At 44.7% G+C, this 15,658-nt stretch overlaps 1 protein-coding gene across 1 annotated transcript in view; it reads right to left on the bottom strand.

Annotated features, from left to right (window-relative positions):
- The window catches only part of CMTM8 (CKLF like MARVEL transmembrane domain containing 8), a 104,593-nt gene extending 90,231 nt beyond the window's left edge, over positions 1 to 14,362 (bottom strand). Inside the window, exon 1 of the mRNA XM_047769438.1 lies at positions 13,903 to 14,362. Within this exon, the coding sequence (XP_047625394.1) occupies positions 13,903 to 14,049 (147 nt within the window). The 5' untranslated portion in view covers positions 14,050 to 14,362. The remainder of the gene's footprint in view (positions 1 to 13,902) is intronic.
- Between the last annotated feature and the right edge of the window lie 1,296 nt (positions 14,363 to 15,658).

Below are 15,658 nucleotides of genomic sequence, written 5' to 3'. Positions count from 1 at the left end.
CAGTTGTATAGCATTGTGGTCAGAAAAGATGCTTGATATGATTTCAATTTTCTTAAAGTTACTGAGGCTTGATTTGCGGCCCAGAATGTGATCAGTCCTAGAGAATGTTCCGTGTGCATTTGAGAAGAACGTGTATTCTGCTGCTTTTGGATGGAATGTTCTATAAATATCTATTAAGTCCATCTGGCCTAATGCATCGTTTAGGACCTGTTTCCTTGTTGATTTTCAGTCTAGATGATCTGTCCACTGCTGTAAGTAGGGTGTTAAAGTCCCCCATTATTGTGTTATTGTCAATTTCTCCTATTAAGATTGTTAGCAGTTGCCTTACATATTAAGGTGATCCTATGTTCGGTGCATATATATTTACAATTGTTATATCTTCTTCTTGGATTGATCCTTTGATCATTATGTAATGTCCTTCTTTGTTTTTTATAATATTATTTTAAGGTCTATTTTGTCTCATATGAGTATTGCTACTCCAGCTTTCCTTTGATTCCCGTTTGCATGGAATATTCTCTCCCATCCTCTCACTTTCAATTTGTATGTGTCCCTAGAAGTGAAGTTCATTTCTTCTCAATCTTTTTTCTCTTTTCTGTTCCACATCAGTAATTTCCACTAGTCTGTCCTCTTGAAGACAGCATATATATATAGGTCTTGTTTTTGTATCCATTCAGCCAGCCTATGTCTTTTGATTGAGGCATTTAGTCCATTTACATTTAAGGTAATTATTGACATGTATGTTCTTACTGCCATTTTATTAACTGTTTTGGATTTGTTTCTGTTGCTCTTTTTTCTTCCCTTCTTGTCTTGTTCTCTTCTCTTGTGGTTTGATGAATACCTTTAGTGTTGTATTTGAGTTGCTTTTTCTTATTTGTGTGTGTATCTATTGTAGACTTTTGGTTTGCAGTCATCCTGAAGTTTGACATAGGAGTGTGTATATATATATATATATATGTATATATATACACACACACACACAACATTGTTTTAAGTTGTTGATCTCTTAATTGCAAGTGCATCTCCAGCGTCCTGTATTTGTACTTCCTCTTCTCACAATTTATGATTTTGGTAGCATATTTGTGTATGATTTTCTGCCTCTACTGTATGTATGCCTTTACTGGTGAGCCTTGTCATTTGTAATATTTTTGTTTCTAGTTGTGGCCCTTTCTTTTCCACCTAGAGAAGTTCCTTTAGTATTTGTTGTAAAGGTGGTTTAGTGGTACTGAATTCTCTTAGCTTTTGCTTGTCTGTAAGGTTTTTTATTTCTCCTTCAAATCTGAATGAGAGCCTTGCTGGGTAGATTAATCTTGGTTGGAGGTTTTTTCCTTTCATCACTTTATATTGTCCCACTCCCTCTGGCCTGCAGAGTTTCTGCTGAAAAATCTGCTGATAACCTTATCAGGGTTCCTTTGTATGTTATTTGTTTCATTTCCCTAGCTGCTTTCAATATTTTCTCTTTGTCCTTAATTTTGGTCCATTTGATTAACATATGTTCTTGGGGTGTTCCTCCTTGGGTTTATTTTATATGGTACTCACTGTGCTTCCTGGATTTGAATGAGTGATTACTTTCTCATGTTAGGCAAGTTTTCAGCTATTATCTCTTCAAATGTTTTTTCTGGCCCTTTCTCTCTCTCTTCTCTTTCTGGCACCCTATAATATGGACGTTGGTGTGCTTAATGTTATCCCAGAGTTCTCTGAGACTGTCTTCTTTTCAATCTTTTTTCTCTTTTCTGTTCCAGATGAGTAATTTCCACTAGTCTGTCCTCCACCTCACTTATTCATTTTTCTGCCTCTGTATTATGCTGTTGATTGCGTCTAATGAATTTTTTTATTTCAGTTATTGTATTTTTCATGTCTGCTTGCTTAATCCTTAAATCTTGTATTTCTTTGCTCAATGTTTCTTGTACTTTTACCAATCTTTGCCTCCAGTTTATTTCCAGTATCTTGAATCATCTTCACTATCATTAGTCAAAAGACTTTTTCATGGACGTTGATAATCTCCAGATCACTTAGCTGTTTTTCTGTATTTTTTCTTGCTCCCTTATTAGTCAGTATTCTCTACCATTTCATTTTGTATAGATTTTTGGTGTGGCCTCCTTTTTGCAGACAATAGAGTTGTAGCCTCTTTTGCTTCTGATGTCCACCTCCCCTGTGGCTGAAGTTGGTATGGGGGCTCGCTATAGGCTTCCTGATGGGAGGGACTGGTACCCGCCCACTGGTAGGGGGAGCTGATTCTTATCCTTCTGGTGGGTGGGGCTTTGTCTCTGGGTGAGATTAGAGGTTGCTGCGTGCCTGGAGTGTCTTTAGACAGCCTGTTTGCTGATGGGTGGGGCTGTGATCCCACCTGGATTATTGTTTGGCCTGGGGCTTCTCAGCACTGATGGGTGGGGCCAGATTTTTCTAAAATGGCCACCTCTAGAAGAACACACACTGATGATTATTCCAGAGAACTTTGCCTCCAATGTCCTTCTCCCACAATGAGCCACAGTCAACCCATTTTCCCAGGAGATCCCCCAAGAACTGCAGTCAGGTCTGACCCATATTCCCATGGAGTCTCTGCTTTGCCTTGGGACCCAGTGCACATGAAAGCCTGTGCATGCCTTCCAAGAATGGGGTCTCCATTTCCCCCAGTCCCATGGAGCTCCTGCACACAAGCCCCACTGGCTTTCAATGCCAAATGCTCAGAGGGCTCCTTCTCCCATTGCCAGATGCCCAGGCATGGGGACCTGATGTGGGGCCCCAAATTCTCACTCCAGTAGGTGAGTCTCTCTGATACAGTTACGTTACAGTCTGTGGGCTGCCCACCTGATGGAAATGGGGTTACTTATATCACATAATCGCCTCTCCTACTGTCTTGATGTGGCCTCCTCTTTGTCTTTTGGAGTAGGCTGTCATTTTTGATAGTTTGCAGTCTATTTGGTTGAAGGTTTTTCGGCAGTTGGTTGTCAAATCAGTTTTTATTAATTTGAGTCTCTCTCATCCCAAGAAAATTGGCAAATATTAACAGTTTAAGTATTTGCAGAAACAAACCCTAATACATGCTGAAACACTACTAGAGAAAAAGTAAATTGGGATCAACTTTTCTGTACAACTTGGCAGCTATAAAGCACATAAAGCCAACCCCCCATCAACAAACATACAACTATTAGAACTAATATATGGAGTGAGCAAAGTTGTAGGATACAAGGTCAAGGATACAAAACTCAAATGGATTTCTATAATCTAGCAATGAACAATGTGAAAATGAAATTAAGCAAATAATTCATTTTCAATAGCATCAAAAAGAATAAAATTACTCAGGAATAAATTTAACACAACAAATCCAAGACATGTATGCTAAAGTCTATAAAACATTGTTAAAGAAATAAGAGAAGGGAGTTCCCGTCGTGGCGCAGTGGTTAACGAATCCGACTAGGAACCATGAGGTTGCGGGTTCGGTCCCTGCCCTTGCTCAGTGGGTTAACGATCCGGCGTTGCCGTGAGCTGTGGTGTAGGTTGCAGACGCGGCTCAGATCCCGCGTTGCTGTGGCTCTGGTGTAGACCGGTGGCTACAGCTCCGATTCAACCCCTGGCCTGGGAACCTCCATATGCGGCGGGAGTGGCCCAAGAAATAGCAACAACAACAACAACAAAAAAGACAAAAGACAAAAAAAGAAAAAGAAAAAGAAATAAGAGAAGATCTAAATAAATAGAAAGACAACCCATGTTCCATTTTTTCAGATGGCAATACTCCCCAAATTGATCTATAGATTCACAATCCATATTAAAGTCCCCACTGCCCTTTTTGCAGAAATTGGCTAGCTGCTATTAAAATTCAAGGAAATGCAAGGGACCTGGAATAGCCAAAACAGTTTTGGAAAAAAAGAACAAAGTTGCAGACTCACACTTATGATTTCAAAACTTTCTACAAAGCTACAGTAATCAAGATAGTGTGCTATTAACAGTCAAGACATGGGAGTTCCTGTCATGGCTCATTGGAACCGAATCTGACTAGGAACCATGAGGTTGCAGGTTCGACCCTTGGCCTCACTCAGTGGGTTAAAGATCCAGCACTGCCATGAGCTGTGGTGTAGGTCGCAGACGCAGCTGTCTTGGATCTGGCATTGCTGTGGCTCTGGTGTAGGCTGGCAGCAACAGCTCTAATTAGACCCCTAGCCTGGGAATCTCCATATGCCACAGGTGCAGCCCTCAAAAGACAAAAAGAGACCTATATATATATATATATATATATATATATATATATATATATATATATATATATTTATATATATATTTTTTTAGTCAAAACATGGAAACAACCTAAATGTCCACCAAGAGATGAACAGATAAAGATGTGGTACATATATACAATGGAATACTACTGAGCCATAAAAAAGAATGAAACAATGTCATGCCCAGCAAAATGTTTGCAACTAGAGATTGCCATACTAAGTGAAGTCAGAAAGAGATGGACAAATACCATATGATATTTTATATGTGGAACCCAAAATATGACACAAATGAACTTATCTATGAAACAGAAACAGACTCACAGGCATAGAGAACAGACAGGTTGCCATGGGGGAGGGGGTTGTGGAAGGGATAGAGTGGGAGTTTGGGGTTAGCAGATGTAAGCTATTACACAGGATGGATAAAGCTCCTACTGTATAGCACAGGTAACTATATTCAAGACTCTGTGATGATAAACCACATGGAAAAGAGTATTTTTAAAAGAATGTATGTATGTATGTGTATATACAGTAAGTCAGAAAGATAAGGACAAATACCATATGATATTTTATATGTGGAACCTAAAATATGACATGAATGAACTTATCTATGAAACAGAAACAGATTCACAGGCATAGAGAACAGACTTAGGTTGCCACGGAGGAGGGGGTTGTGGAAGCGATAGGATATATACATTGCATATATGTACCACATCTTTATCTGTTCACCTCTCGATGGACATTTAGGTTGTTTCCATGTTTTGACTATATACACACACACACACACACACAACCGAATCACTTTGCTGTACAGCAGGAATTAACACATTTTAAATCAACTATACTTCAATAAAAATATTAAAAATTTTTTAAAAATGAAAAAACAAAATAGTGTGGTATTGGCATAAGGATAGATATACAGATCAAAGGAACAGCACTAAGAATCCAGAATGAAGCCCTTATACTTACAGCCATATGATTTTTCAACAGGGGTGCCAAAACAATTCAATGGGAAAAAATGGTCTTTTCAGCAAATGCTGCTGGGACAATTAGACATCCATATGGAAGAGAATGAAGATAGATTCCTAACTTACACTCCATATAAAAATTAACTCAAAACTAACCATAGAACTAAATGTAAGACATAAAAGAATATAACTTTTAGGAAAAAAGAGAGGAGTAAATCTTTGTCCTTGCATTAGGCAGTCTTCTTAGATATGACATCAAAAGCACAAGCGACAAAAATGTGCTCGGTGGTCCCATGGATCTGTCTCTCACTTTAGCAGTGTTTGGATGGAACAGACTCAGGAAGACCCCTTACACCAGCCTCTGACCACACTCCAACCTTTTTTCTTTCCAGTTGCAACCTTCAGGGTCAGCCACTTAGCTATCCTTAGCCTCTGGGACCAGCCAACACCATTTTTTGAGCTTAACTCCTTATTACCAATCAGCCATGAGCTCCAGATTTGTCAAAATTATTCCACCCAGGTGGAGGCTGTCCTCAACTGTCTGGTCAACCTGCATCTGTGGGCCTCCTACATCTACCTCTCTCTGGGCTATTTCTTTTATTTGGGGGTGGGGAGCATACTCATGGCATGAGAAGATTCCCAGGCCAAGGACTGAACCCTCACCACAGCAGTGACCCAAGCTACAACAATGACAAACATGTCCTTGACCTGCTGAGCCACCAGGGAACTCCTGGGCTTCTATTTAAAATGCAATGATGTGGCTCTGGAGGGCATGAACCACTTTTTTTCTGAGAGTTGGTCAAGAGGAAGCACAAGGGCGCTGAGAGTCTCTTGAGAATGCAAAACCAACAAAGCGGCCGCTCCCTCTTTCAGATGGAAGCCGTTTCAGGATGAGTGGGATAAAACCCAGGATGCTATGGGTTTTAGCTGCCATAGTCCTAGAGAGGAACTTGAACCATGCCCTTTTGGATCTGCATGCCCAGGGTTCTGCCTGCACAGACCCCCACTTCTGTGACCTCCTGGAGAGCCACTTCCTGGATGGGCAGGTAAAGTTCATCAAGAAGATGGGTGACCACCTGACCAACCTCTGCAGGCTGGCTGGTCCTCAGGCTGGGCTGGGTATCTCTTGTAAAGGCTCACCCTCAAGCAGGACTAGGAGCCTCTGGAGCCCAGCGGCCTTTGAGGAAGGAGCGCCTCTGGTGTCAGGGCTGCTGCCTGAAGCCCCTCTCTGAATCCACTAGGCAGCTTTATAACCAACCCTGGAGCCCTCTTCCCCAACCCTGGACCAAATGGAAATAAAGCTTTTTACAGGCAAAAAAATGGGGGGAGGCACAAGCGACTAGAAAAAAAAATGTAAACTGAAATTTGTCAAATGAGGAAACCCTTGTGCTCCAAAGGACACCATCACATAAAGTGAAAAGTCAACACACAGATGAGTTCCTGTCGTAGCTTGGAGTTCCTGTCATGGCTCAGAGGTAAAGAATCCAACTTGTATCCATCAGGATGCAGATTTGAGCCCTGACCTCGTTCAATGGGTCAAGGATCCGGCACTGCCATGAGCTGTTGGTATAGGTCGCAGACACAGCTCGGATCTGGCGTTGCTGTGGCTGTGGCATAGGCTGGCAGCTATAACTCTGATTTGACACGCCTAGCCTCGGAATGTCCATATGCCGTGGGTGAAGCCCTAAAAAGACAAAAAGACAAAAAAAAATAATAATATTCAGAAAGATGTAACTTAAAGGATGTTGGTTACAATACTGTTACTGGAAAGAAAGAAACCTAAATGGAATGGTAGGAGCCAGGATATTCATGGAATACTAGGTGGCCATTAAGAATGCCAGAAAAAATGAATCATTGATGAGGAAAGATAATTTATCAGGTCTCCCCAGGAAACTGGCACTCTCAGATTGGGTCATCAGAGTGGAGTTTAATAAAGGTCTTATTTAGAAAGCAAGGGTACAGGAAAACCATAAGCGATAGTATAGTCCCTGGCAATAGGAAGCAGCTGGGAGTGAACAGTTAGCAGAGCCAGGGAAAACACAGAGGGCTGCCAGACGGCCCGCCTCGCATGGAGAGACAAGCTGCTGAGCCCCAGCAGGAAGGAGTCCTGGGGAACAAGTACCCAGGACCAGCTCCCCTCTCACCCTATGGTCTTCTGCGGGTGCCAGGAGGACATGAAGTGGGACCCTGGACAGAGTCCATCAAGTCAGTCTGCAGGGTAGAGAGCAAAGTGGAGAGGGCACATGAGGGACAAATGGAAGACGTCCAGCACAGATGGTTGCAGCAGTAAACAAAGAGTAGTGTACAAATGACTGCATTAAAAAAAAACTATACAGATAAGTAATAAATAACCACTTAAGAAACTCTGGAATGGTTTACTCCAAAGGGTAAACTGGTTCACCCAGAATTCCTCAACAATGGGGCCAGTGGCAGCTGGTAAAGTAATTGGTGGTTGGGGACTGTCCCAGGCACTTCAGGACATTTAGTATCCCTGGCCCTCACCAGTAGAAAACTAATCACCAGTAGAAACCTCCTGCATTAAAATAAGTAAAAAAAAAACACACACACACACACATATATATATATATATATATATATTTTTTTTTTTTTTTTTGCTTTTTAGGGCCACACCCACAGCATATGAAGTTCCTGGGCTAGGGTTCAAATCGGAGCTGCAGCTGCCAGCCTATGCCACAGCCATGGCAACTCAGGGATCCAAGCCACATCTGCAACCTACACCACAGCTCACAGCAATGCCAGATCCCTGACCCACTGAGCAAGGACAGGGATTGAACTCAAGTCCTCATGGATACGAGTCAAGTTCATTTCTGCTGTGCCATCATGAGAACATTTAGCAAAATAACTAAAAATTCTGGAAAAGCCTCCCTACTCCCAGACATGGGTTGGTACCACACCTGTTAGGAATTACTGTGGGAGCTAGAATTAGTTTTCTTTTCTTACCTGTATTTTTCTAATTTTTCTACAAAGACTAGGTATTGCTTTTCTGAAGTAGAAACTGTGTTCACTATTCTTTAAAATGAACTCAACAGGATAGAATAGATTCCAGCTCTCAGTAAACCCTATATGTCCTTCCCCAACCAAGTCTGCTCATGATAGTAAGTAAATGAAAGGCGATCTAACCGTATTACTTGGATGACATAGTTCATTCTGAAGTCACCAATAAAAGGAAGGGTGAAATTAACTCAGCTCCTAACAAATCACTTTTATTCTTCAAATACTCATAACTGTTATGAGGTCACAGCATCCTACAAGTCACAGGTCAAGTATGACCTAGCTTGTTATAAAACTTTAAAAGGAAGGAAAGGACTATAATTTAGTTTCAACACGATGTTACATTGGCAGAGCCTGGTGTGTTTAAGTGGTTTAGCTATTATCACTCACCTCTGTGAGAAAACCAGGACAAGGGACTCTGACAACAGATCTAGGGAAACATTGTGTTTTGCTATTGTTCCCCCACCCCCAAGCCCAGACTCCAGCAGGAAGTCAGGGTTCTCAGTACTTTGCTTTTGTTTTTTTTTTTCAAAGCAGACAGTAGCATTCCTCTGGGGGTGGGTCTATCTTAATCTCAGGGCTGTGACAGCAACAGTTTGAAACCTGAATCTGTGGCACCATTTTTGTCTTTTTTTTTTTTTTTTGGTCTTTTCATCTTTTTAGGGCCACACCCACAGCATAAAGAGGTCCCCAGGCTAGGGGTCCAGTTGGAGCTGAAGCCACAGGCCCACGCCACAGCCACAGCAACGCCAGATCCAAGCTGCACCTTCGACCTACACCACAGCTCACGGCAACACCGGATTCTTAATCCACTGAGCAAGGCCAGGGATCGAACCAGAGTCCTCATGGATGCTATTTGGGTTCGTTAACTGCTGAGCCATGATGGGAACTCCAGCAGCACCATTTTTCATTACATTCAAAAAACCATCCACTGTAAGCAGCATCCTGGTCAAATATTAAAACATGAACAAAAAAAGAATATTGGATCAATAAAACAGAGTATATTATACCATTTAGGTTGATCCTTAACAGTTTTAAGAGTTCTTTTAATGTAAAAAAAGTATTTTTAGGCATTTCTACTGCAGTGCAGTGGGTTAACTATCCAACTGCAGTGGCTTGGGTCTCTGCAGAGGTGCCTGCTGGATGCCCAGCCAGGCACTGTGGGTTAAAGGATCCGATGTTGCTGTAGCTGCAGCTGAGATTCAATCCCTGGCCAGGGAACTTTCACATGCTGTGAGTTAGGCCATTCAAAAAAAAAAAAAAAAAGGATTTTTAGTTTAATGGGTTCTCGCTAACTACTGATGACAGTTTAAATTAATAGAACCTTGGGGAAAGATGACTTTGGAATATGAAACAAAACAAAATATGTAAAACGTGTGTACAGTTTGACACAATCATACCTGAAAGAACTTCCCCTTAAGTCATTGGAGAGAAAAGAGAATTTCAATTTGATTATATTTTATATTTGATTTTATGTAAAAAACACAAGAAGCAAATACATTTTGTGAGCTGGTTTCTAGAAAAATTGATAAAGATTATCTAATTTAAAAAAAGAAAGTCACTGGACAAGTATGGAAAGAAAGACAAAAAAAGGAAAATTGCTACAGCACTGGCTATACTAGAAAACCTAGAAACATGTTAATTTTATTTATTTTTTTTTTTGTCTTTTTTATCTCTTTTTGTTGTTGTTGTTGTTGCTATTTCTCGGGCCGCTCCCGCGGCATATGGAGGTTCCCAGGCTAGGGGTCGAATCAGAGCTATAGCCACCGGCCTACGCCAGAGCCACAGCAACTCGGGATCCGAGCCGAGTCTGCAACCTACACCACAGCTCACGGCAACGCCGGATCGTTAACCCACTGAGCAAGGGCAGGGACCGAACCCGAAACCTCATGGTTCCTAGTCGGATTCGTTAACCACTGCGCCACGACGGGAACTCCAGAAACATGTTAATTTTAAAACAGGAAAACTGAGGAAACCACAGAGTACTTCTGTATGACAGAGAACTGTAATAATGCAAGAGATCCAAGACCTGAAAAATGCTCATGCTAAGTAAGCACAATAGGTCACAAATCCATGAAAACAATTACAAGAAAATACACGCAAGGGAGCTGCCATTGCAGCTCAGCAGATTTCGAATCCAACTACCACCCATGAGGATGCAGGTTCAATCCCTTGCCTCACTCAGTGGGTTAAGGATCCAGCATTTCTACGGCTGTGGTGTAGGTCAGCAGATGCAGCTCCAATTTGACGCCTAGCCTGGGAACTTCCTTTTGCCACAAGTGAGGCCCTAAAAAGCAAAAGAAAGGAAGGGAGGAAGGAAGGAAGAGAATAAATACATAGAAAAAAAAGGTCTTTTCTTTTTTCTTTTTTTTTTGTCTTTTTGCCTTTTCTTGAGCTGATCCTGTGGCATATGGAGGTTCCCAGGCTAGGGGTCCAATCAGAGCTGCAGCCGCCGGCCTACACCAGAGCCACAGCAACGCGGGATCCGAGCCGCGTCTGTGACCCACACCACAGCTCATGGCAACGCCGGATCCTTAACCCACTGGTCAAGGCCAGGGATTGAACCCACACCTCATGGTTCCTAGTCGGATTCGTTAACCACTGTGCCACAACAGGAACTCCAGAAAAAAGTCTTTTAAAAGAGTTTCGGGGAAAAAAACAGTAAATGGAAAGATAAAAAGCAAATTTTTAAAAATCTCCTTAAACATCCATGAGTTTTCCTGTAGGAGAACACACCAGGTCCTCAATATAATGGAAGAAAACGGACTCATATGAAGGCACGTCCCTGAGATATTACAGATCTCTGAGGAGAAAAAGATTCTACAGATGTCTAGAAAGGGTTGAGAGAAAGAATCAAGAATTGGAATGAGGGGGGGAAAGAATCAGAATAGCTAGAAGATAATAGAAAAATACTTTCAAAAGGAAAGCAACTTCCAATCTACCATTCTTTACCTAGACAAACTATTAACTACGTGTAGAAGTGGAAACACAGTATTTTGAAAAATGCAAATCTTGATTTATACATGCATTCTTTCTTTTTCTAATTACTTAAGGAATTTTATTACATTTATAGCTGTACAACAATCATCATAACCAAATTTTTACCACATTTCTATCCCAAACCCTCAGTGCATCCCCCCAGCCCCAACCTGTCTCACTTGGAAAGCATAAGTTTTTCAAAGTCTGTGAGTCAGTACTTGTTCTGCAAAGTAGTTCATTGTGTCCTTTTTTTAGATTCCACATGTCAGAGATGGCATTTGATGTTGGTGTCTCATTGTCTGACTGACCTCACTTAGACACGCATCCTTTCTTAGGAAACTACTAGAGACTCTGTTCCCCCTGTGACAGTAAGTCAAGACAGAAAAAGATACTGGTCACAGGAGGCAGAGGCTTCAACCCAGAAGAGAGGTGGAGAGAGTCTGTAAGGTGATGTGCAAGAGACCCCAGGCCTTCAGCTGCGGCCAGGTGGCAGCAGGTCAAAGGCTCCCAGAGAGGGTTAGTCATGAGGATGACTTCAATAGAATACTGGCCGTCTCTCAGTTTCTCGTGAAGACATTTAAACACCTAAGGTAAAGTTAGTGACTAAGTAACTAGAGAACTAGGAAATGGAAAAAGAATTACAAACTCCAGGGAAAACCAGAAATTGGGCAGAAAAGGAAAAGCACTCAGACCACTCAGTGGCCATGTGTGAAGAATCTTTATGCTATCCTAAGGTCAACAGTGGTTACTGATCTAATCCAAAGACAGGAAAGGTGAAGGTAAAATGGGAGTAGGAAAGAGGTGGTCCAAAAAAGCTAAAGCCTAAAGTTTTCAGAGTGGAAAGCCAAAGGATAACATCTACAACTGGGGGAAAAAAATCAAGAACCAGTATTATGAACACATTACCTAGAGCTCTAAAAGATGTGAATGTGGATACCTCTGAGTATTGAGATGGGGGGGGTAGATATTTCTACCTGTAGGACTACCACTCTGAAACTTGCACATACATCAGTCTGTCAAAAATAAGAACTCCAGAGAGCTCCCACATGGTGCAGGGGGTCAAGCATCTGGCATCATCACTGCAACGGCTCAGGTCGCTGCTGTGACTTGGGTTCAACCCTGACCCATGAACTTCCACATGCCTCGGGCATGCCAAAAATAATAGTAATAATAAAATAAAAGTAAAAATACAAACTCAATTATAGTAATAATAACGATAATTTTTCTTACACGTTTTTCCATTTTTCTTCAAAAAATGTCATGAAATCAAAAAGTATATATGCCAAAAATTGTTTTTAATTAAAAAAATAAAAATAAAGTATACATGCCAACATATTGAAAGGGGTTATTTCTAGTAGTGGGATTGTGGGCCATTTAGAATTTTTCTTTCACTCTCCTATTTTCATAAAGAGTATGGACCATGGAGCTTACTGACCATAAATCAAAAAACAAGAGGTGTTTTACTTTATGCCCGGATCATATCCACCCCAGGGCAGATGTCCCATCTCTGCCGTGGTAGCTTGCATTCATTCTGCTGGAGGAGAGGAACCTGCCAACACCTTCATGCACACAGCATTATTTGTTGAATTCCTATAAATCAGGCCCTGCCAGGTGATTCCAATACCCCAGCTTTTTTACTGGATCTCCCAAAGTCCTCAGTCACTTCCGCTCTGCACCACCCCTTCATGGCCCAACTCGGGCTACACTACAATCACGCCAATGTTTAAATGGAAAGTATGTGAGATACAAGAAAAGGGGTGCTACCTAGACAGCTGAAAGGGATGTCCCTTGGCAGCTAAGAGCACCGCCCTGGAGACAGGCAGACCTGAGTTTGAATCCCTCCCCTATCACCACAGGTGTGACCTACTTCATCTCTTTAAGCCTCAGTTGCTTCACATGTAAAAAGGGATAGTAATTAAAACTACCCTCCCAGGATAGGGTTCTCTTGTGGTATATATGAGGGTACAAAGGCATCTACAAGGCTTGATGAAGGAGGCTCCTCGGGCTGGCGGCCGCTTCACCTGTTTCCGGGGGCCAGCACAGGGTGGAGACAATAAACAGTTGCCACTACCCAGGTTCTTTCTCAGATACCAAGGGACCTAAGGGACGATCTCTCAGCCTTTATGTCCTCCTATGGAGAGGAGAAGGCACATGCCCAATCTCCTCCCCCAGAACGTGCTGGGCCTTAAACCAGGATGAGCATAGACCCTCTGGTCCTCAAAGAGCACCGGACAGAAGACCCTCATATTGTATTTGGTAAACGTTTCCTGATTCACTGCAATTTTACTACTACGAAGATAATTAGGAAAAAGAAGTTTTCTCCTAATCTTGGGGAGGCTCTGCTTTTAGGGAAAAAGCCACACACGTGGAGATCAGATCAGGTAAGGGAGGCACCAGGTGTCCCTGACACTCCTTAACACAAACTCAAGGCCCACGAAGCATCCTGCTCCCAGGATACGCCGCGACCACGGAGAGGGTCCAGCAATTTGGGTTGCCGCCCCCAAAAGACAGCCCGAGGGTCACAATCCTCTCCCCCAACAGATCCCGAGGTGATGAGACCTCGTTCAGAGAGCGGGGTCTCTGAGTTCTGCACCTTGGGATAAAGGCGAGGTTGAGAAAATAGGGTTCCTTCGAAGCCCCCCCTCCCCGGAAATGTGAACAAACTCCCCGGCTAGGAGCACGGCGTCCGGTCCACCTGCGCCCCCGGCCCCGGCCGCCCGCCCGCAGGCACTCACGATCTCCGCCACGATGAGGAGTCCGGGCAGGGTGCGGAGGAACTCGCGGTCGTACGCGAAGCTGCTGCTGGTGGTGGAGAAGTTCTCCGCGAAGGAACTGGCGGTAGTGGTGACAGTGTGCGAACGAGCGCGCTGCGGCTCCTCCATCGTCACGCCGGAGCCGGGCCCGCCCCGCCTAGGGGACCCTCGGCGCGTCCGGGCGGGACGCGCGGCCCTGAGCCCGGGGACACCGGCGCGGGGGGGAGGGGAGCGCGGCGGCGCGGGGACTAAGACCGGCGGAGGGCTCCCGCCAGGGCCCGTCCGACCGCGGCGTGCGTCCAGCGAGTGCACAGCGCGCCCAGCTCCTCGGCGCGTGGGCTTTCGGGCTGCGCAGGGTCCTCGGAGAAGGAGACCCGGAGAGATGAGGCCGCGGGTGGCCAAGGGAGGCGGCGCAGGCCGGGCGGAGGGGAGGGGGCGTGGAGAGAGGCGGGCAAGCGGCGGGCGGGGAGGGACCGCCCCGCGGAGGCGCCTCGGGCTGGCGTCCGCTTCACCTGTTGCGGGGGCCAGGCGGCCGGGAACGCCCGGAGGCGGTGCCAGGGGAAGGAGGGCGGGGGTCGCGGCCGCGGACTGCACCCCTCCTGGAGCCGGCTCAGCCTGGCCCCGCCTCCCCGGGTGGGGCGCCGAAGACCTGTCTCTTTCCACCTGGCCGTTGCCGGCCGGGGCTCTGGGGGCCTCTGGGAAGAGCGAAGCCAACTGGCTCCAGGAATGAGGAGGGTGGGGTGGAGCGGCGACTCCAAGGGGGAGAATGAGCAGCTGGAGTTACGACCCGGCCGGACCTTAGACTCCAGATCGATGCGAGGCCGCTGGGACGCCCGGCCTGAGCTTCTCCCCCTCCCGGTGCGGCTGCGGCCGAAGCCTGGCGTGATTTCCTGCCCCTCCTGCCGGGAACAATTTGAGGAACCAACTTCATCGCTGGGCCAGGAAGGAGCTCGCAGAGGCTCGATCGCGGGATCCATGGAGCCTTGGGGCCAGGGATGGAAGCGGGAAGATATTTGAGGTCCCTGGTCATGACCAACCAGTGTCCCATTACACGCGGAACGAAATGTTGGAGAAAAGCTTGAAAGATGTGGTTCGTGCAAATTGACAAACGGGCCGTCCTTTCCTGGGGTGGGGGAGGGGACGAGAGCACCACACAGTGAGGCAGCATGTTAGAGGGTCGGCTCTTGCATTTCTCAGCTGTATAAACAGGAGCAAGGGGGCTCCACCTCTCTGGGCCTCAGTGGTGCCATCTGTGAAATGCATCGATGGGCACCTTGCCAACAGGAGAGCAGCTTCCTGGCGCACTCTCCTATTTTGTGAAAGGAAGGCAAGAAACATATTTTATTCAGAAACTCCCAGAAGGAAAGGAAATAATTACTGGTTACAAATAGAAGGTGGCTCTGGGGTCAGAGCAAAGGAATTCCTTATCTGTTCCAAGACCTTTCGAAAAAAGGTCAGAAGGGACATTTTTTTCACAGTGAGCTGAGCTGAGAAGAAAGTAAAAGCTATAATCTAATAAAACAAAACAAGGAATTCATTTCTTTTAATCTAGGGCCCACCCAGAAGAACCTCTGGGAGTAAAAGTTAAGGCTTCAAGGAGTCGCCTGGTAGCTCATTGGTTAAGGATCTGGCATTGTCACTGCTGTAGCTCGGGTCACTGCCATGGCATGAGTTCAGACCCTGATCCAGGGAACTTCCATATGCCTCGGGCACAGCCAAAGAATAAAAATTTGAGGCT

Source organism: Phacochoerus africanus, chromosome 1 (genome assembly GCF_016906955.1).
Source record: "Phacochoerus africanus isolate WHEZ1 chromosome 1, ROS_Pafr_v1, whole genome shotgun sequence".
Taxonomy (NCBI): Eukaryota; Metazoa; Chordata; class Mammalia; order Artiodactyla; family Suidae; genus Phacochoerus; species Phacochoerus africanus.
This window is presented reverse-complemented; position numbering and strand designations above follow the sequence as displayed.